We start from the raw sequence: 21,736 nt of genomic DNA, 5'->3' as shown, positions 1-21,736 counted from the left end.
GTCTGAGGTTTGGCACTGCTCTTGTCAGTTACAATAGTGACACAGAGAGACAGTCCTCTCACCTCCTGATCTTATGGAAAGGGTTCCAAGGGGAGAGGGGAAAATCAAGGACATTTCTGATTGGTACTTGGTTTTCCCTGTCCTCAAATGAGTGAATCTGTTATGTTTGTATTTGCAGAACAGACCCAATTCAGATATTCCCAGTTCTTAATGTGGCCTTAATATGATCAGTGATGTCAAATCCTAGAGCTTGGGACACCCAAGATCAATTAGCACTGAGCACAACAGATTCTTTGTACTGTACTGGGAACATTACTGGAGAAAACTCCTTTGATGGATAAAATTTCAGTAGGGACAATGATTGACAAGAGCTGCTGGCAGGAACCCTGGGGTGAGTCTGCCACACAGCAAAGGTCAGCATTTTACACTTTACCACAAGCTAATCCCTCTCTGACTTGTTTGATTCCTTTAAGTGACAACCACAGAAAGGATATTAAAGAAACTGTTGGAAACATTCAGAAGGGTCTCTCCAAGAGAGGTCCTAGTAGGTAATAAAGTCCTGAATGTAAGTCTTAGATAAGGAAAGCTGATGGAAAATACTACTGAGAAAAATAGAAATGTGACTGGCCACCATTGGGAGACCATCCAACCCTTTCTGGTGAACTCTACCTTGACTGAGCACTTCACAAGCACTTAACATCATTACAAACAGCTTCTGGATAGCTACAGCCATGCCTGACTCAGTAGGTACTTGCTAACTGATTGGGATGGAAGTGTGTGCTTTTTATAAGTGGTTAGCATAGTCAGCTCAGGAGAGTGTTAGGAAAGGACAGTTTCTTGCTAAAGCCTCCCACCAAACTGGCAGAGAGGGTCCTCTGGTGACTCTCTGGTGCCTGAAGCCTTTGTCCTGTCATTCCTTGATTCACTGACTATCCCAAGCTGCCAATTACATGTAGTAAAAAACACAGGTCCCTGGATTGAGGCAAGGCAGCACAGAGCATCAGAAGCCTGGGGTCTAAGAATAATGAGATCCTGGTCCTGGAGTGTGGCTGGATTCTGTTCCATAAAATGAGAAGAGAATAATTAATTGGAAGACTCCAGGCACTAATACAGGTGAGACTCTTGAGGCTTGGAGGTGACTGAGCAGAGATGAGAAGTGATGCTGATCAGGTGTGGTAGAGGTTGTAGTGAGGTCTATGGCAGAGAGGTTTTAGGAGCTTGAAGTGTACCAATGAGGGTCCCCAGACAGTGGTTGGGTACCACAGAAGCCTTCTTTAAGAACCTAGAGTTTGGATGTGACTAGCACAAAAGGCTTACTGGTTGGTACACTATCCATCTATTATCATACCCTGTAGGATAGCGGCACTTCTGGGAAACCCAGCCTAGCAGATTGACAGGACATCAGAATGGACAGATGTTGTTAAGATGTCACAGCACAGATGCAGGCTCAAGTACAGCTTCTCCCTATATGGGGGCTATGGTCAATAACTAGCTGAGGGCCAAGCTCAAGTGAGGAAACTGAAAAGAGAGTGGCTTTGCACACACCCAAGAGGCTGAAGAGGGGCTCTGTGCATATCCAAGAGAATGGAAGGGTCTCTGGCTAGGATGGAATAAGGAGACAGGTATATCCTTAGGATTTGCCACTTGGGAAAAAGAGCTAAGAACAAGAAACAGTCATGCATGAGGAAAAGCCAAGGGAGTATAAGGCCCAGGCGGAAAGGGCAGATATGGGTGTCTAAAGGTGCCTAGTATAGCAGAGAGATAATCTGAACACAGTGATATTGTGATTCTAATTCTCTTTCAATGCAACTCATCACAGGAAATGTTTGGCAACACTTTGGAGCAGAATATGGTCACTTGATTAACAAATAAACTACACCGAACTCAAATAAACTGAACTGAACTCAAAGTCATGCCTGTATTTACGGAGTGAGTCCACAGAGACAATGTCAGCACTGAGCGGCCAATGCTTCTGTCAGATGTTTACAGAACACAAAATATAAATGAAGAGACAAATGTTATTTTCAATTTGAAACTCACAATGCATACACACATAGTGTACACAGCAGAAAAAGGTGACACAAACAGAGGCCGTTGGTGTTGACACAGCCACTGTACACATGGTTACTTTGCTGGGAGATGCTATCCATGCAAATCTGTCCCAGAGGTGGTCAGAGACCAATACAGATGGCAAGGCTTCTCTTACTATCAACCAAATAGATTCAGTTGTTCATGTTTGACCCCTGATGCAAATTATATTTAGAATAAAGTATGCATGTGTCTTAGAATGATGGGAAAGTCCAACTAAGGTAGTTAGGAGGGAGCATAAAGCACCACATCAAACAGTTTGGAAAGTTGAATGGTTCAAGGTATATATTCTAAGCAACCCTGACCTGGGTAAGACAATGAAAAGCCTCCCCATTAAAGCAAAGCAAGTTCCATTACAATACTACAAAAAATACAGTTAGCTATTTTATTATGAGAGAGTCAGAATGCCACCCCCTCTCTCCCACACACACACAAAAACAGATAACCCTACCCTTCAAAAACCTGCTTGGTCTCCAGAGTGAGGTCTGCCATGTTCTGTCCTTAGAGAGTCATTACTTGCAGATAACACAGCCAGAGAGTACATCAGAAATCTTGACAATGGGAGAGATACAGTCACAGACAACAGCAGCTGTTTTCTCTACAGACCCATGGAGGAAATAGTCTAGGATTTAGAGACCAAAAGGCAAACCCAAGGAAATTATATGCATATTAATTTAGGTATTAGATCATAATAGTTATGGTCAGAATGAAACCTTTGGAGACATACATAATTTAATCATATTACAGATTATATTCTTTGGATACTTCTTCGAGCATTTAACAATGTAAAAACCATCCTGGGCATGCTAGACAAAGGTAGGATGGGGTTAGGATTTGACCCAGAGGCCATGCATGTCAACCCCTGCTCTAGCAGGACAGGAAGGAAGTCATAAAACCAGGCAGTTGTCAGCCTTTAAATCCATGGTTTTCTCCTGGAAGATTTTTATAAATACAATAAACATAAAGTTACTTTGAAACGTTCGACTCCCCATACTTATAACGCAATCAGATTACACACTTCATCCAGAAGCGTATGTTCACATTCTAAATTTAATTTCAGTGACATCTTGGCTGTAGACGTGTACTGGCTGGTACCATAAAGGCAGAGACAGAAGCAGAGTGGTAAACACATAGGCGTCAGTTCCTATGATCACAAGCATCTCATATTGGGAAGGCATCTGAATTGAAGCTTTGGGCTCTATGAGGCCAGCAACCAACCCCCCCAACCCTCAGCCACTGATTGTAACGCTCTCCTGTTCTTATCTTGTAGGCTTTCATATCGGACGGGGCAAGACACAGCTAATTGTGACACGTGCAGGAACAGTGCATGTATTATCTATAGGTATGTTAACATTCTCTTCCCACTTTGTTATTCTGAGTGACAAATGCTGTTTACCCACAATTGCAAGAATCATTGGGGGCCATGCTGGGAAAGATTCCATCAGACAGAAAAAAAAAAAAAAATCCTTCCTTGACCATAATTCTAGGCTGTCTAAACAGCCATCCTTCCACCCAGCCCCCAACCCACAACCCCAAGTATAAAATCCCGGGATGAAGGAGAGCATAAATGACGTTTATCTTGTAAATGCAGCTTTGTGGTCTCAGGAACAAGTATCATTTTGATGGCTTGCTCCCTTGGAATCCATAGTCTTAAGCACAGAACTGCGCTCTGGCAAAACAGTAAAACATGAGCCCTCTGGATGGCATAGATCAAAGGCCTGAGTCCACCCTGAATGGGATAGGTCCAGCTATGTACACAGCATGTACAGGTATTTTCAGGGAACTTACAAGGTCCATGGTCCTGTGACATGATTGCCTCTCAGGACACTCCACAACTGTTTGCCATGTAGTTTTGGTTATGATCTAAACATTGTAATAATTGACATCCACTAGAATATATCAGAAACCTTCACTAGGCAAAAGTTATATTTAGGTTCTTGACAGTAATTTTAAGATTTTAAAGCATGGTCAAAACTTTGAGAAATTGCTTCTTTTGTTTTTTTTTTTTTTTAATGGGGGGGGGGCATCAAATTTTTACAAACTGTGGCCACAGTGATAGGTGTTATAATTTAGTTCATTTTAAATATAAAGACTGAAGTCAAGGGCCAAGAGGAATCTCATGTCTTGGCTAGTGTGAACTGCGCTGCAGTGGTGAATGTAGATATCTCTGAGATACACTGATGTCATTTCTAATGGTGTAGCCCTTATGTTGGCAATTATGGTTTCCTGGGGGCACCTAGTAGGGTTCTCTACTAGAAAAGTGGTTATGTTCACCCACATTTCCACCAACAGCATCTGTATAGGTGTGATCACCCACATTCCCACCAACAGCATCTGTATAGGTATGATCACCCACATTCCCACCAACAGCATCTCCATAGGTGTGATCACCCACATTCCCACCAACAGCATCTCCATAGGCGTGATCACCCACATTCTCACCAACAGCATCTGCATAGGTGTGATCACCCACATTCCCACCAACAGCATCTCCATTGGCGTGATCCACATTCCCACCAACAGCACTGCCATAGTGGTTATGGTTGCACACATCCTTTTCCTATATCCTGGTCAACATTTAACAATAGTGTTGTCTTCATGAATTGAGGCAATGTCTCATTGTGGTTTTGATTTGTATCTCCTCTGATGGTTAGCATTTTTTCTTACACCTAATGTTTATCTGTGTATCTTCTTTTGGAAAAAAAAATTTTTCAGTAAAATGTAAAATTATCAAAAAACAGTTAGTAGTGACTTAGTAGTTAAATATGCCTAAAAATCTAGAGAGGATCCTCCTTGCTTTCCTGTTTAAAAAAAAAAAATGAAAGAAAGTGAACAAAACATTACTAGCACTGCATGAAGATCTCTCAAACCTGGACAGTGAGGGAAGGCTTCAGGCCACTTGAGCTCATACCCATCAGCTCCATGCTGACAAGCAACAAAAATATGACTGTAACTCAAGCTGAGTATCCCAGATAGGGCCTCGGTTCTTTAAAGGTGGGGCTGGGTCACATGGAAATTTTGTCAGGGAGCTATCAGAAAAAAACCACAGCTAGACACAGACTCTGAATGACCCCAATGATTCTGACTGCCAGAGGATGATGAGTAGAGTCTGGAGCGATACATTGGTCACAGCTAGGTATGCATGACGGCATCTAATGAATAGGAAGATACCAGGGATGCTGCTGATGTCCTGCAATGCATAGAAAAGCCCATGAGAATAAAGTCACCAGTCCAAAGGGTCAGTAGAGGTGGGGTTGAGAAGACCACCATGTTGAAAACATCCTATGCCATGGTTTTGTAAGAGACATAAGTGAAAAGCTAAGGCATGGGCAACAGGGAAGGGGCCAGGAAGCCCCCAGCAACCCCAACCAGGTATGAAGCTCTTGATTGTTCCTGGTTGCTGTCTATGTGAAGATAAAACATCAAGCACTGCACAAAGACTTCTATCTAGAGCTCCTCGTTTCAACTGAAGGGAACATCTTTCCATTGAGCACACTGTGGATAAAGGCTTTGAATCAACAGTGAGGGGCTTTAGCCAGGACATCCCATTCTTAGCTAATAACATGAATACAGTTGGAGCCTGCAAGTGTAGTAGGCGATTCCTCCCTGGGGATTAACACACTTCCAGGGCCAGAGTTCATCCAGTCCCCTAATGTGAGAAGTCTGAAATGGAAAAGATTTCTAGAGAAAGCTCATGGGTTGAGCATGAAAAAAGAATTTATTAGGACACTGTCCAAGGTAACTGAAAGTAATTTAAATAAATTTAGCTCTAAATCCAGGGGTAACTTGTATAAAAAGTGATATGAAAGGTGATTTTAATGAGTGGGAGAAGGATATGAATTTATATTTGGGGGAAATTAGCCTAGAGTATTGAATTGGCTCAACCAGCATTCTACAGAAATCCAAATGCAATAACCAAAAGTTTCTCATACAAAATACCAGTAAGTGTCCAGACATTAGAAGATGCCAGAATCAGTCAGAGGCATAATTCCCCTTCATCCTACTGCATAAACCAGTAGGTGAGAGTCAACTCCCAGAGACTTTTGCATTAACAACAGAATTTGGTGGGATGCATTTTCACAAACCGGATAGAGAAGAGGCTTTATAGTGCCTCACAGACTCCATCAGACCCTGAGCCAATGCCAAAGCATTAGCAGAGGACTGGGGTGGGAGGAAAGGTGGAGTTTCCCCTCTCTCTTCCAGAAAAGTAGTTGAAAATTATTTCATTTAGAGCAAAATGAGACAAAACCACATCTCAACTCCAAAGACATGTTACACACAGAAGCTACTTTGGCAAGAGCAGGTTGTAAAACATTCTGCACGTTAACTCCAGGCCAGCTGGAGCTTCCACAGTTCCTTAAGTCCTTCTTTCATTGGGTCTTGAAAGTCTTCATCGAGTGATCAACAAAGCAAGACAGTTCCTATCAAGTAGAACACACAAAGCTCATCCAAATCTCACCCTGACGTTCCTGCCATCCTTTGGTTTGGTTTGGTTTGGGTCTCACTATATAGCCCTGGCTGTCCTGGAACTCACTATGTACTAGGTTGACCTTGAACTAACAGGAATCCACTTGCTTCTGCTTCCTAAGTGCTGAGATTAAGGGTGAGTGCCGCTATACCCAGCTCCAGTTACTCTCACAATGTCTGAAATGCCACAAGAGTTTCACAGGAACAGATGCTAAAGACAAGAAAAATATAACCATTTTTATTAACTGAAAACCCTCTGCCTTAGGGGAAACCACAGCAACTCTTATCTTCCTGGCATAAGTATGTCATTTCAACTTAAATTATAAACATTGAAATCTCACACCTATATGATTTAAGGTATGGTCAGTCTTTTGCAAGGCCTGAGCATTTCCTCTAAATGTAGATATCTCCAAAAAGAGTTTTAAGTTATCTTCCAGGAATCATGGCAGCTTTTATGTATTGAAAATGGAGCCATGCCATTCGACTGAAACAGACTTCAGAGCATCCTGGTTGTATCCAAGAGCTTCCCCTATTCTTTTTGTGCATTTTATGTGACTTCGCCCCTCTTTCCAAAGATAAGAATAACTTACTGGGGTTTTACAGTATTCAAATCATGCCATATCAATGATAAATATAAAGGGCATAAACAAGTCCAAGAACAAATAACCACATTTTTTTGGCAAACAGATAGCTGCAGAACGAAAGGTCTGAGTCAAAAAGAAAGAGAGGGAAGCCTGTTCATCCACTCATAGCAGTGGCCTTGGGTAGGTATTGGCAACATCCCCCCAGGAAGGGCAATGATGGTTAATGAGGTACAGCAGCTCAGGGTCCCATCTGAATACCAAAACCTGATCCACATGGGAGATAGAAATGACTGTCTCTATGACAACAATCTGAGCAAAGGGGAAAGCTTAACTCAAGGTCAGCGTCTTTGCAGTCTCTGATTTTTGCACCATGGAGAAGGGACCGTATTCTTAACTTGAAGACCTATGTCCCTTCAGGTCATGATTTCACCCTCCTCCTGCTAGGAGCATGTCTGAGATTGGGAAAGATTAAAGCAGGTTCCAAATTGGGAGATTTTTAAAATGCCACATGTCTGTGGTTATCTTAGAGCTGAAGTACACAGGGGGGCATGAAAGCTGCCAATGTCCCCAAATTGCAATTTGTCATACCTGCTTGTTGGCAGATAGAGAGCCCTCTAGGACAGTGAACTTGACCCCATCTGTCTCTCATTTAAACACTGGAAACCCAGCTGTCTTGTCCACAATGCAGAAAAACCCCTGTGCTTCTAGGAGCATTTGGCTTAGGGAGGCAGGAAGGATACTGTGTTCAAGAACAAACTAAGCGCTTTTGGATGGACCTGGCCTTGTGATACACGTGTGCCTTTGTCATGGGTAGAAGGTACATACTTCAATATGAAATAGGATTTTGCCATGGAAATATACAGGACTTGAGAAAAATACCAAAAGGACAAAAGGTCTTGAAGCACTTTCAGGAAATAAAGGCTTCAGAGGAAAGTAGTGCCAGGCAAAAATTGGAAGCATTGCTATGTCAAAGCCAGCCTCTCAGATCTGGGTGCCTAGGATTCAGGGCTTGTGTTTGCTTTTCTTGTGGGCTGGTATTCATTCACCTTTTAAGTCCTGACAAAGGATCCTTACCAACTCTGAAATCCAAGAAGCTGGCTATTTACAAATACAAAACAAGAAAGAAAGCGCCTGGGAACTCAAGACAGGCCCTGTGCATGGGGGTGGAGGGAATATGTGGACATATAAAGCACTCCTCCCCTTCTAAAATCCTGTCCTTACACTAGCAAGTGCATGTGCAATGCAGCCCACAACTGAAGGTTGCTCCCACTGCTCACTAGCTCACTGCAATGCCAAGTACCAGAAAGTTCTATCTCCTCACAAATGGAAATTTCAAGACACTTGACATGATCACATTTTCCCCTAAAATGACACCCCTTTGATTGTAATCTGGACCAATTGAAATATTCAAATGAAGGGGAGGTTCTGCATGAAGAAAGATTAAAAGAGATTCGAGTTGGACTTTCCTTTAAGTAAAACTTTTCTGCCGTATCATCCCTACTTCCTGTCAAAATATGCTTTAATTAGTTTAGAAATGTTTTACGGATAAATGGCAAAGTCTTTGTCTGCGATAGCCTGTCCCAGCAATGCTGCTGTCAGACTAATCTGATGTCACCTCCAGTGATTCACCTTGTGCTCAGATTTGGTTTCAAAGGGAACAGTGAAAGAGACCATTAGCAAATCCACCTCTTCCCTCTTTTACTGAACTGGTTAATTCATAAAATAATAGCGCAATAACAGAGCAAGGAAAGGGGGTGAATTCTAATGTGTATCTTTTAATGAAAAGAACAGTGAGTCAGGCTTGATTCAACGGCTTTGGGGGATACCACTGAGATGTTAGAGATAGTAATAATGTTGACACAGATTAATTAAGGAGTATTGTCTCCAGACAGGAAGTTATTCTTGAGCAGGGTTAGGACAGACTTCAGGAAGAACTGCCTACTCCTGCTTCATTTTTGTAGAATCAAGGCCACAATAAAAGTGGCCTCAGGTGACACCAGTAATCACTCACTATGGCAGTAAGTGGGCAGGATACCAGGAGAAAGGAAAAGCCCCAGCGTATCCAGCCTTATTGTAACACGGGGATGGGGGAGAACTTGTAAGTTGTCCTGTAAGGTATCACAATCGCATCATCTGACACAGAGCAGGCATGGGAGAGACAGGATACCATGAAGGGATGCCAGGCAATGGGGAGTAGGGCTATGTTGGTGGCTTAGCTATGTTTTCTAGAGCTCCCTCTGCTGGAGAGTTAGGAACTGGCAGGTACCAGAGCATCTCTAATAAAGATGGCTCCATGGGAGCAACTGAGGACTTTCCAGTACATGCTTCTCAAGCAGGAAACACCTTAAGGACACATGTTCTCACCCAAAATGAGGGTCAGGTTTTAGGAAAGATGAAGGAAACACACTCAAATGATTGGACGGGGTAAGAAATACAAAGAGACCATGACTGCCCTTTCATATATCACTGCCAATTAATTTACCACATACCATTGAGCACACAAAATATATGGTTGGAAAGGCATGGAGATACACTCAGAAGGAGGATTCTTCACTGGTGCCCAGTGTTGTGCAGAAAGGAGTTGGTCAGGGTGAGGGAGCAGGGCACAGCATAGCTAATGAAGTCTTACTGTAGAGAGAGGTAATTGCATTTGTATGCAGAGCCAATGCCAGTCTGAGGCTATCTCCAGAGCCACTTGGAGCAGCAGTGTCGCTGCAGCCCGTGTCATCCAACAATTATCTCTTAGTGGAAATACCCTTTCCAGCACCGCTTCAATTACTCCTCTTGTGCATATTGAGTTCTTTAGCAGTCTGAGTCGAGATGGGGGAAATGCACCTTCCATCTAACATACATAGCTGTGTTCTAATTCACACTGTTTAAGTGGGGATGGGGGGTACGAGGACGGTGACGGTGATGGAATGGAACCCTTAGACAATACCTCACACAATGTTATTCCAGCATAAAGGAACTATATTTTTAATAAAATAAATTAAGTCAGGGGAAAAGAATAGCTTTGACAGGCCTCAAAAATTCTTCTTGAAAATTCCCAAAGCTAATAATCCAATTTCTCTCAGTATTCTTTTAGAATCTAAAAATACACTATCTCTTTCCCCCCAGAACGTAAGGATTTTTCAAACCTTCAGAAACACCTTGCTTCCCTTCTGCAGACACTATGAAGCTAACAATGGCACTCAGAGTGAAAGCTGCTCACATCCCCACATCTTGTTGACAAAGCAATGACTTAAATTTTATTCAGGGCAGAAGACCCCAGAGCAGCCACGGACCTGGCCTTTGGTTAAATCATGGGGTGAAATTTAGAGAAACTTTTTCTGAAGTCCAAGTTAGCACCAAGGAAAGAAGTCTGTCAGTTTCATAAGGAAACTGATGATGCCCTGGGGTTTTAGGTGAATATGGGGATTTTCTAGGGCTTAAATACAGGATTCAGATTTGCCCCTAAATCCTGAGTTGAGTCACAAAACATTCTCTGGGAAGATTTCAGTGATTTTTGAGTACAGTGGTCCCCAGGCCCTCTCAACATCCTCTCCCTTTGGCCAGGGCCAAAGGAACAGACCCTGCGGAGGACTCAGAAACAGGCTGCTTAACTCACTCCCAGAAGTATCCAGGAAGTAGTCTCCCTGTCTGAACAGAGGAACAAAGTAGCATCCAAAATGATAAGGGCAGGTGAGGAGAGGATTATGATTATAAGCAAGCACTATGACCTGGGGGATGGGGTACACTACAGTAGATTTCAGATAGGATGAAAGCCCTGCATTCTCTGGAATTCACTGCAATTACACCCCAAAGAGAGAAAGCCATGCTTGTCACTGAGGCTAGAATGGCAATGTGTGACTGGCAACATTTAATACATGAGTGACCCTTTCTAATTACAATGCATGATCTTGGCAAGTTCTCGTAGGATGACATGAGACACGCTAAGTACTCCTATGACAATCTCATAGTCAGCTGGCCACATTCCTGCCTGGCTGGGGGAAGTGATAACAGGCAGAGCTTATCAAAATGTCTTGAGTTTACTTCTGCTGCCTTCTGGCCAGAGCCAGGCTCCCTGAGGGCTGTGCACCCGGCCTGCCCTGCCCTTTCACTTGGGCACTCCCATGAGTCCTGGTGTGGCAGGTAAGGTGGACAGGCTGGGGCATATACCAAAGGTCAGGGAAAAGCTAGAGGGTACATTCTGAAAGGCCACTGTTCAACCAGCTTTAGATAGTATATATTTTAATTTGTAGCCACAATCAATGGGGAATTTTAAAAACTATACTCATAATGCCTTTGTCCTAGCAAATATCTTTATAGTCTCAGTAATTGAATATTACTGGATAGGCAACTATGTCTGGTGTTTTGAAGTCTATATCTAAAAATTAAAAAGCTAGTAATTATAAATCTTCAACACTTGATTGGATTGGATATCCATATCCTCATATAGGTCAATAAATGTTTTATAGCGATAAGAGATAAAAATATAGCCATATATTATATCCATATTATATAATACACAATAAACAGAATTCTACCAATTGAACATGCATTAAATGTAGAACAACACAAGTTGGGTAGAGCAGTTCTGTGAGTTTGGAAGAGCAGAGATTTGGTTCAGTTCAGTTTATTGTGACTCAGTTGTACTCTGAGATGCCAGCACTGGGTGAACCACAGTGAAAGATGGAGTCAGTGTGGTGTGTGTGTGCCTCAATGGATTGCCAGATCATAGCATGCCAGAGTGTTGTGTATGACCTGTGAGTAGGCAGGCTTAACTCCCCTAGAAAACCCATGGAAGGAAAGGGAGACAAGCAACCTCAATTTAGACACAGGAGCAGGATGTGGACAAGGCATTTGCCAAGTTGGCCATGGAAACTTGGAGGTGGCAAGAGCAAGACCCAGCTATTTCAAGGCCAAAGGGGAGATGCCATGGTTCTGCAATGGGGTGGTAGAATATGTGGATACTGGGGCGGGGGTTGGGGGGAAGACTAGTGTAAGAGCCACTGGATTAGCTAGTGGAGAGGAAAAAAGAATCTGTGTGTGTGTCTAGGAATATAGACAAAATGTAGAGTGCCCCTTAGATGCTCTATGGGGAAATGTTCAGAGGAAAATGATGGCTACTCTGGATTTTATATCTTCTACTTCCTGGAGAAGTGACTGAAGACGTAAATAAGCAGAGTAGAGAGAAAGAAAAGTAGTTTGCCTAGATTCCTCTAGCACACAAGAGCGCACAGCCTGGAACCGTTCCTACCAGCAGCTTCCTCTGGACAACGCTGGTGTTTTCTCATACGGTACATGTCCATACAGTAGTTGCCCACACCCCACTAGGTGCTGTACTCAGAAACATTACTTATCATATCCAAAGACCCAGGATAAGAGCTCCTCATGCTCTCAGTGCACTGGCTCTTGGGAATTGCCCTCTGAGTGGAAGGCTCTCAATCATCACTTCACAGCCAGGGGAGTTCGGGTCCCCAAGGTGAGATGATTTATCCACAGTGGCAGAACAAGATGTGCAGAGTCACAGTTAGCACCAGAGAGTCTGTGATCTAACTCAAAGAGAATTAAAAACAGAGGCTAGGGATCTGAATCTCACTGGGCCACAGGGCATTGACAGGCAGGAGAAATGAAAGATTTGGGGTCTTCCACTTCAGAAAACAAGCAAGAGATTGGGGACCACACTCACCTGCTTTTAGCTCTTTCCTGCTTTAGAATGAGAAGCAAAGACATTACCTGAGGCATTCATTGAAGCTGAGGTATAGACATCAGTTGGCAGAACCTATGTTTTGCAGGAGGCTCAAATGAGAGAAGAGAGGCACCAGAATACTGTACTGCTGCCTCCCATGGAGTGGCCAGGAGAAGCATTAATAAGAAACTTAGTATCTTTCCTAGGAAGGAAAACAAAGCTTGGATATGGGCTGAGAGAACAGCCTGAGATTTAGACGAGGGCAAATTTTACTTCTTTAGAAATATACAGACTCTGCTGGAGAGATAGCTCAGTTGATAAAGTGTTTACATTGCAAGCCTGGGAACAAAACTGAGCCTAACCTCAGAACACATGTAAAAAAGACAGGCATCCTGTAAACACTTAAAATCCCAGTACTGAGGAGACAGGTAAATTCTTAGAGCTAGAAGGCCAGCCAGCCTAGCCTTACTTGGCAAGTTCCAGACCAGCAAGAGATTGTTTAAAAAATAAAACAAAACAAATGCAGCAAACAACAACAACAAAGGCAGATGGCACATGAGAAATGGTAGGTTAATCTCAGGCCTCTCTATAAACATGCTTACGTGTACAAGAAATAGGTAGAACAATGATTTTTATAAACTCTCAAAACTAAAACTTATCTTTAAGACAAAATAATTAACTAAAGAAATGAAACCACTTCACATCCTTTAATCATGAACCACTAAGAGCCACAGAAGAGTGTGAACCACTAAGAGCCACAGAAGAGTGTGGCCAAGGCTTTGCAACACTTGGAAACAGGGCTTCTGCCCACTGAGCATCCCTAACGGGAAACATTGTTTTAGATTTCTAGAAAGAGAATCAAGGATGCAGACAAGGAAAGGAAAGCTTTAGAGGAATTCAATAATATGGCCTGCACAATAGCTATTAACACAGAGTCCCTGGATCTTTCTCTTCCATTCAGTACAAGGTACATTCTATTATCTGATCACTTATCCAGAAAACACTGCCCAGTTCCCAGCATTCAAAACAAATGCAGAATTCTCCAATCTTAATACAGATCAAAGAAGTAACTCAAAGATAGAAGATGAGGATTTGTAGTCAAGTTGTAGAGACTGTGTGTAACCTAACTGGGGTGGTGGTCGGGAGCTGGAATGTGGCATTGCATGTTATGAGCCAGAGAAGTACCCTAGGTGGATAAAGGAATGGCCACAGGAAGCAGGCAAGGAAAAGAGATGATGACAGCCATCATTTTACACACAGAAGCAGATGAGGGTTCATCATCCCAAAGTTAAGATAAAGACCAAAGCCTGAGCTACTGGCCCTCTGCCAGGCAGGCCTCTCTAAACTCTGCGTGGCCAACTGGCTGTCCTCAGAGCTGGAGGACTGGAAACAGAACAGCTGTACAGCTCTGCAGTATCCCGAACCTTAGTTCCTAGCAGAGGCCCTTTGGCCATCAAGATCAGAGAAACCTTTGTGCTCTAAGTCAGCCAGAGATAACCAGATTCTTCCTAACCTTGTAGTGCTGCCCTATGCACTCAGCCATATACTTCCGACCCCAAATAAGCCAGAGTGCATTTGGACAAGAAAATACTACTAGCAGACAACAATGGGAAACAAAACAAAACAAAACAAAATAAAACACCACATCTTTGCAACTTAACAGCCAGAGTTCACCTATCAAAAGTGTGGCTGGCTGATACATGCATATCACCCCCAGACAGATAGACTACATACAACCTGGATGACACAGAGTAGGCCGTGGGGAAAGGCAGGCTTCAGAGTCACTGTGTCACTGAACCCCACTGCAGGCACTCCTGTCCCAGCAGGAACTCCCAGACTTGGTGGCCATCTTCTACCAAGCCTGCTGAGGACTGCAGCATCCTGGATGCGCACAAACAGAACTGTGCTCAACAGATAAAGTCGAGTCATTTCGTTAACAAGAACTCAGATTAGATTACTCTCTGATTACATGGTTCCGCGGTGTGATAAATTGGTTAATGACAGGATTCCCAATGTAGTTGCTTAATGGGAATTCAATAATTACAGGTGCCCAGGATTAGATGGTAGTCTAGCAAGTGCTAGCCACATGCTCAGTTGTAACAACTGAAAAGCTACCTGGGATAGCAGAAATGGCCGTGACACGGAGGACATGTTTCGGTATTAGCTTTAGCTACATGCCACATCTCGCAGACTCCTGAAAGGCTCTTGTTGCTTAAGTGTCCAGACTGAGAATTCTCTAATGCTTCTTCTTCTTTTTTTTTTTTTTTTAATCAGCACCAGACTCAATTGTAAAATCTGCAGCCAACACATAACAGTGAGAACAAAGTAATACTGGAACTATTCACTAATAGTGAAATGGTCTTTCACAGACTTGTATGTCTGAGAATATGTTCTATCTAGAATTGAGTAAAACAGCAATTATCAGTCATTGAACTGGAGTGAACAGAAGCTCACTGATGATGCAGGAACTAACTTAGCCCTGCTCCCCAGATTCCTGCACCAAGACAGGACCTCCTGCTTTCTTAGGTACCACAGCCCAGACAGGCTGGGATGTCACAGGTTCAGAATCTCCTAAGGCTTACACTTTGCACAGCTGTCCATAGGAGGGGCCTTGCCTCTACTGCCACACATTCTAGATAGTTGACACTGGAGCTCATGAGCTTCAACTCTACTTTCTGGAACTAGAAATTGTCTTAGAGAGGATTTCAGCGGATTCCTGAAAGTTGTCTTCTACTTTCACACCTGTTGTGCCATAGACACACATGTATGTGTACATGTGTGCATTCACATGCACACAGACACAGATATACACACTGTTCTTAAAACCAAATGAAAATGAGGCTTCTTATGGAAAAAAAAGAGAACAGCCATTAACTTTTCTTAAAATTAAAAAAGAAAAAAAAACTCAGTGATATTACTAATTTTGACAATAAGAAAAATGGTGTATGAAATTTAGAAATCATAAACTGGCCCATTCAATAGGCTTGAACTTATTTTTAAGACTCCAGATAATACGGCTTTGCTGTTTCGTGTTTCTGAAATGTCAGAATTTGGCTGGGATTAATGGTTCTCTAAATGGATAGGATTTCGTGCTTATAGATGGTTCACGGATGGTCCCCCCAGCTACAGAATGTTATGAACATTCACTGAAGTCTACTGACATTTAGTCTGGCATCTGGACAAAGCACGAGGACAGAGTGGAAGACTCCAGAGACCTAGTCCAAGCCGCATGATCTAAAGAGCAGGTGATGGGAAGAGAAGGTCTCCAGTGCCACACCATCACAGAAAAATAGTGGGCCAGGGGATCCATTAGGAGTGATTCTAGCAGACCATCACTCCTTCCCAAAGACATAAATAACAGCTCCAGTACACTGACAGCATTCCTCCCTGCATCTTCCCAAGTATCGGTGTATATTTTGAAACACATCTCCAATCTTATCTTTCTAACACAAACATCCTTGCACACTCCTGCTCCCAGGGTGTAATTACGATCTTGTATTGTTTTGACCAAACACTATCTATGCTGTTTCCTGGGAAGCTGTGTTTGATAACAAAAACCTGTCGGTAGTGCTGAACTGATAAACACAGGAGTCGTCCCCAGTGTCCTTTCCTCACTGTAGTCCATAAGAATATTTCAGACAAGTACAACTTTGCAAGAAGGCAAGCCAAAGTCATGCATTCATGGTGGTGTCAGCCAACAGGCTTCTCTGACTGGAAGCGGTTGCATGGGAACACACAGCTTGATGCACTGCACTCGTGTGTGTCATGCATATGCACATGATGACTTCTGCCTTTTCCCATGTTTGGTGGCCAGCTAATTTGCATGATGCCCACGTGGACAATTAGCATGTTCTGACTTTCAAATTTTCTGTGGCAACAGATATACAATGGACTTTGATTTAGCTTCTTTGTGTAAGGTGCATGTACATGGTCTGGTGGTCACGTGCACACGTGTACACATTTGGAGGCCAGAAGTTGAGTCACACATCTGCCTCTATAGCTCTCAATTTTAAGTTTCACTTTGATTAATAACTTGAGAATTCTGAACAATGTATTTTATCATATTTACCTCCTACTCTAACTCCTCCCACTTCTACTTTCCCATCTTACCATTTTTATTTTCTAACATATCAAGACCAATTGGTGCTGTCCATTTTATTCTTGGATGTGTGGACTACCTCCCAAGGCGCAGGAGTCACTGAGGATGAGGCATCATAAAGACTATAAGAGCCAGAGGCAGTGAATACAAAGAAACATCCTCTGTGCTCAACAGGGCAGCTGCACATATGAACTCACAGCCATTGAGACAACATGTACAATCCTTGTGTAAACTTAAGCCACATAAAATCCTAACATGAATACGAGACTTGGGTACAAAGCCTTTCCCCTAACTGATGAGCTATTGGCAAATGTCAGCTGCCAGGAGTGGGAGAATCAGCTTTGAGAGGAGCACCTGTTTAATCGGCATCTTATTTTTTGAGGCAGGGTTTCTCTCTAAACCTGGAACTCATTGACTGCCTGGCTGGCTGGCTAATGAGCTCCAGTGAACTGCCTGACTCTGCCCAGTACCCAGCACTGGAATTATAGACATACACCACCCTTTCTTCGCTGAGGCTTGCCTGAGAAAGTAACTTATTTTTCCCAAGAAGATGAGTCCATCTAGAATAGTTCACAGTATTATGGCTACCTGTTTACTATTAAATAATGCAATTATCCTATAAGTCTACTCTGAATGAAGAGAGCCCTGATAGGAGGTCACGGGATCTCTTAGGGTCACACACTAACCCTGTGTTCTATCTCTCTAGTGTGGAGCTGGATTTTAAGCAACAAGAAGACAAACTGCAGCCTGTGCTGAGAAAACTGCAGCCTGTCGAGGAAACTCAGGTCATCCCTTCGCCTTACACTCCGGAGACTCACTCCTCTACGCCCAAGCAAAAATCCAAAACTGAGTCCAAAAAGCATGGAAGGTGGAAACTCTGGTTTCTTTAAGACTCGTGGGCTTGGGAAGACCCAGACCGTCTTTTAAACCCACTGGGATTTAAGTGAGTCCTTTTCCAAATCGGATAGGATCAAGGGAACTGCGGTGCCAACGCGTGCTCCCTGCTTCTCGCCCTGCGTACCAAAAAGGCCTTCGCACCAACAGATAATCAGCAGCAAGGGAGTGACTGTCACCCCTTGCCAGCTGTCCTTTGCAGTTCACTGGTATGGGGTATAAGGTCTGAAATAAAACTTACGTAGTCAAAGATAAGGAAAAACTCTAACCCCCCGACAGTGCCCCCTTACCTAAGAATGAGTATCGAGATGCCAATGTTCCATACGGCAGGCTGTCTTTGCAGACAGTGGAACTTCTCATTATTTTTGGCTCTTTATTAATTATTATTATTATTATTTTTAAATGAGAAGAGAAAGCAAGCCTTGTGTTGGCAAAGGACTTCATTTTTACCTTTCATTATAAAATAAGCAGGGGCGAGTGCAGTTTTCAGCACATTCAATTCCGGAGAAAGCACAATTTTTTTCAAGTGGTCGGAGACCATGAATAATCTCGAAAAATGTGACTCTATGTATATCTGCCTTTGTGTGCTGTAGCGCTAAGCCAAGTGACCACATGTCAGTGTCAAATTGACACCACAGATTTAGAACCCTCTTCATCTCCAGATGGACGACATGTTTACTGTTCATTTTCCAAATGGCCAGCAGCCAGGAACCACCCCCACCCCCACCCCGAGTCATGATATGCCTTCAATCATTGCAAGCTGACAGGGTCAGAGCTCCTGGACACTAAGCTTTCTTAGATCTTGTTTTTATTCTTTGGGTACTCAAAGGCCAAATGATGAATCTGGCAAGAATTGGAAAACAGACAGAGATACACAATGGGTAATATAGTTACCTATAAATCACGGGTGCCTGGGCTGCGGCAGAAAGCGTTGGTTTTTTTTTCTTTCTTTCTTTCTTTTCTTTTCTTTTTGTAGCTCAATCCCCAGAGAGGCTCCTTATCCCCAAGTGAAGGCAGACAGGTGTTTTATACAGTTATTTATGCTTTGTCACTACGGTGTGAGATGTGACCATCGCAGAGAGAAACAGCGTGTTTCCCTTAGCTGCTACCAATGGCCAAACTTACCATTGCCTCCATTTAACCTATCAGTAAATTGTATTAAATGGCATACTCAGGGGAAAGCTGTGAATCAAATGGTTTTAGGCATTTTTAAAAATCTGCTGTATAATCAAGAGTAATTTCTTGATTATACATGACAACATAAACCTCTACCCCACTTGTTTTTCTGCTCATTTCTTCGCACCTTTACAAGTATCTTTTTTATAGAAAACAAAATCCTCCTGTGCATTGATGTCTCTCTGTGCTCTGCTGCTCAGCGAGGAAGCAGGTCTTTATTGCCTTTTTTTTTTTTTTTTTGTCCTTTTTTGTATTACTTAACGTTTTGAATAGGTTGTGAGCATACCAGAGAAACTTAGTCTTCAGTGTGGGTCCAGCACTTTCAGCTAGAACTGATGCTGATGGCAGCCAGGCAGATGAGACCACAAACCTGCAGTGGCTCAGTTTCGGGAGAGGGTCATGACCTTCTTTTGCTGGGGAGGAGCTAAGGCTCACCACATGTTTTTCCTCTGGACTGAAGAGTTTCATTTAGTTCTGAACATTTGAGTTACACAATGAGCTTTAAAAGAAAAGAAGCTAAAAGAATATTTCGTATGAAGACTCTTTGGGGACTACTCAGATCACACCAGACGTATGCTTAATTTAAAATGCAAGGGCATGTGCGTGCATGCATGCACGCACAAGACACACATACACACATGCAAAACACACTTGTGCACACACACACCACACACATGCACGAAAACACATGTCTATATGTAAGTACTCTACAAGAATACAGATCTGTAGAAGAGCAGTAAGCAGGCCTGTTGGAGAAGAGCCCTGACCAAACTGATCCTGTACCTTGAAGGAAGTGCAATTGTTTCATGCATATGAAACTTTAAACATGTGTTTCATGTTTTTATACTGTTTTTAACTGATGTTATAAAAATGTTCACAGTTTTCTCTCCCTGTGTTTGAAGAATCCCACGTTCTCAACGAGTGAAAGGAAGGGTTCAGCAGCTTTCTGTCCAGTGCTGCACATCTGTCTAGATACAAGCATATGTGACTACCTGTGACGTCGATGTTTCCAACCAGTCTAGGCCCCCCAAATCAAAAGATTGAACATGTGAGAGCCAGAAGTGAAACTCTGAAGATAAACCAATTCCTCCACAAAAGAACAAGCATCTCCCCACACTGGAAACAAAATATATTGGCGAGCTCATTTCATAGCTGAATCGCAATTTGCCAATGACAGAGGATGACCCTTCTCCTGGAAAGATCGAACTCAAAAGTTTCATACAAAACTAAGTAAAAAGTTCAGTGTCCCCTCCTATGTAGATGTACACATGGCATTACGTATAGAGAGTAAATTATTATACTTGTCATTAAATCTTTATTAATTTTTAAATAAAAAAATCAAAGGTAATGTTTTCTATGACTACCAAATTTCTTTCTCTGCCTCTGCACTTGGGGGGAGAAGGGATGAATGTAAGAAAATAATAATGGATAGATACTTGGCCTAGAAGGCACTCTGGTGGGGTTCAAAGGTGAGACTCTCATGTGTGCTCGGTGATCCCTATATGCTGACCCCTGACGCAGATGAAAGGTTGGCTTGTTGCCTGGCATAGAAGTGAGCGAGAAGGAGAAACAACCAAGGGCCATGATTTTCACCACATCATCTGTTAGCCCCTTGCCAGTGTGTAACTCCCCACACGCTGGTGGGCTGATTTTACAGGCTGTTTTTATCTGACACAGTTACCACTAGTGGAGGCAGCATCATGGGTGTGATGTTAGCTCAAGACCACAGCAACAGCTTCCCTCACTCACATCTCTTTATCTTTAAAACATAAAAAAGACCTTTCATACCTTTGGCCTTAGATAAGTATGAAGCCAATTCACTTATTGGAAGACAAATACCAAAAATGTCATTCAGTTTTGTGAATTAATGTAAACTAATCAAGCCATAATAGGCAACATGTGTTGGTCACAGGTCACACAGGTCATGGGAAAGCCAGTTACTAGCTTTTAAACACCTTGGTAATTTTAATATAAGGTACTTGCACAGTCTGGTATGAACATGCAAGAATTTTACCCAGACAATAACATGATTTTTATTTTCTCTGCTGTAAACCCACTGGAAGTGAGCAAACTTGGTTGGGTAAAAAACAAAACCCCAGGACCCAGCAATGTAAGAAAGCAAGAAGGTTCACCCTCCCAGCACCAAAGATAAGTAAATTTGTAAAGTCATTGCTCACACTATGAACAAAGTGGGATGGATTTCTGAAGGCTACCAATATAGCTGACCAGCTGGAGTGACGCTTGCATTCAAAAGTCAAGTTCCTTCCATTTGAAACATCTATAATGCACTGTTTCTAGAAATGAAGATTTGATATTTTTTTAATGTAAGGAATTTTAAAAGCACAAAGCTACTTTAATGTCAGGAAAACACTAATTTCAACACCAAAGCTCATGGAGAAGGATGTAATATGTTGGTGACAAAATTATGTTGAGACTTATTGAAGTGGCACTCCTCCCTGAGGTAACATTTATAAGTAGTACCTTCCTCCCCTGTAGAAGCAACACGGGCTCTTAAAAATAACCTCGGATGCTAGTGAATCCATGGCAAAGACAGCTGCTCCTCTGTCAAACACCCTGTGCTTACCCACGCCCTACAACAAGTACGGAACTCTGTTCATGGATGAGCCAAGAAAGGCAGAGGCTCCCAAGGTCAGAGTCAGAGACAATCCAGACAGACTTTCCCCATCCCTGGGAACTTCCCAGGGGACTCTTTCCTTAGAGGAAGCTCACATCTCTGCCTAAGTGAGTTGGTAATTT

General features: G+C 42.7%; 2 protein-coding genes across 6 annotated transcripts in view; one reads left to right on the top strand and one right to left on the bottom strand.

Annotated features, from left to right (window-relative positions):
• Positions 1 to 20,327, top strand: part of Insyn2a (inhibitory synaptic factor 2A) — a 55,326-nt gene extending 34,999 nt beyond the window's left edge. For 2 of the 4 annotated variants that reach the window (XM_031388639.1, XM_031388637.1), the window contains 2 exons: positions 3,359 to 3,430; positions 17,616 to 20,327. In XM_031388639.1, the coding sequence (XP_031244499.1) occupies positions 3,359 to 3,430; positions 17,616 to 17,799 (256 nt within the window). In that variant the 3' untranslated portion in view covers positions 17,800 to 20,327. The remainder of the gene's footprint in view (positions 1 to 3,358; positions 3,431 to 17,615) is intronic. The other 2 variants (XR_004123405.1, XR_004123404.1) reach the window with 2 other exon arrangements.
• The window catches only part of Dock1 (dedicator of cytokinesis 1), a 506,850-nt gene that overhangs the window by 263,780 nt on the left and 221,334 nt on the right, over positions 1 to 21,736 (bottom strand). The window lies entirely within an intron of this gene.

Source organism: Mastomys coucha, unplaced genomic scaffold (assembly GCF_008632895.1).
Source record: "Mastomys coucha isolate ucsf_1 unplaced genomic scaffold, UCSF_Mcou_1 pScaffold21, whole genome shotgun sequence".
Classification (NCBI taxonomy): Eukaryota; Metazoa; Chordata; class Mammalia; order Rodentia; family Muridae; genus Mastomys; species Mastomys coucha.
The sequence above is the reverse complement of the archived record's forward strand: the minus strand, read 5'-3'. Positions and strand labels throughout refer to the sequence as shown.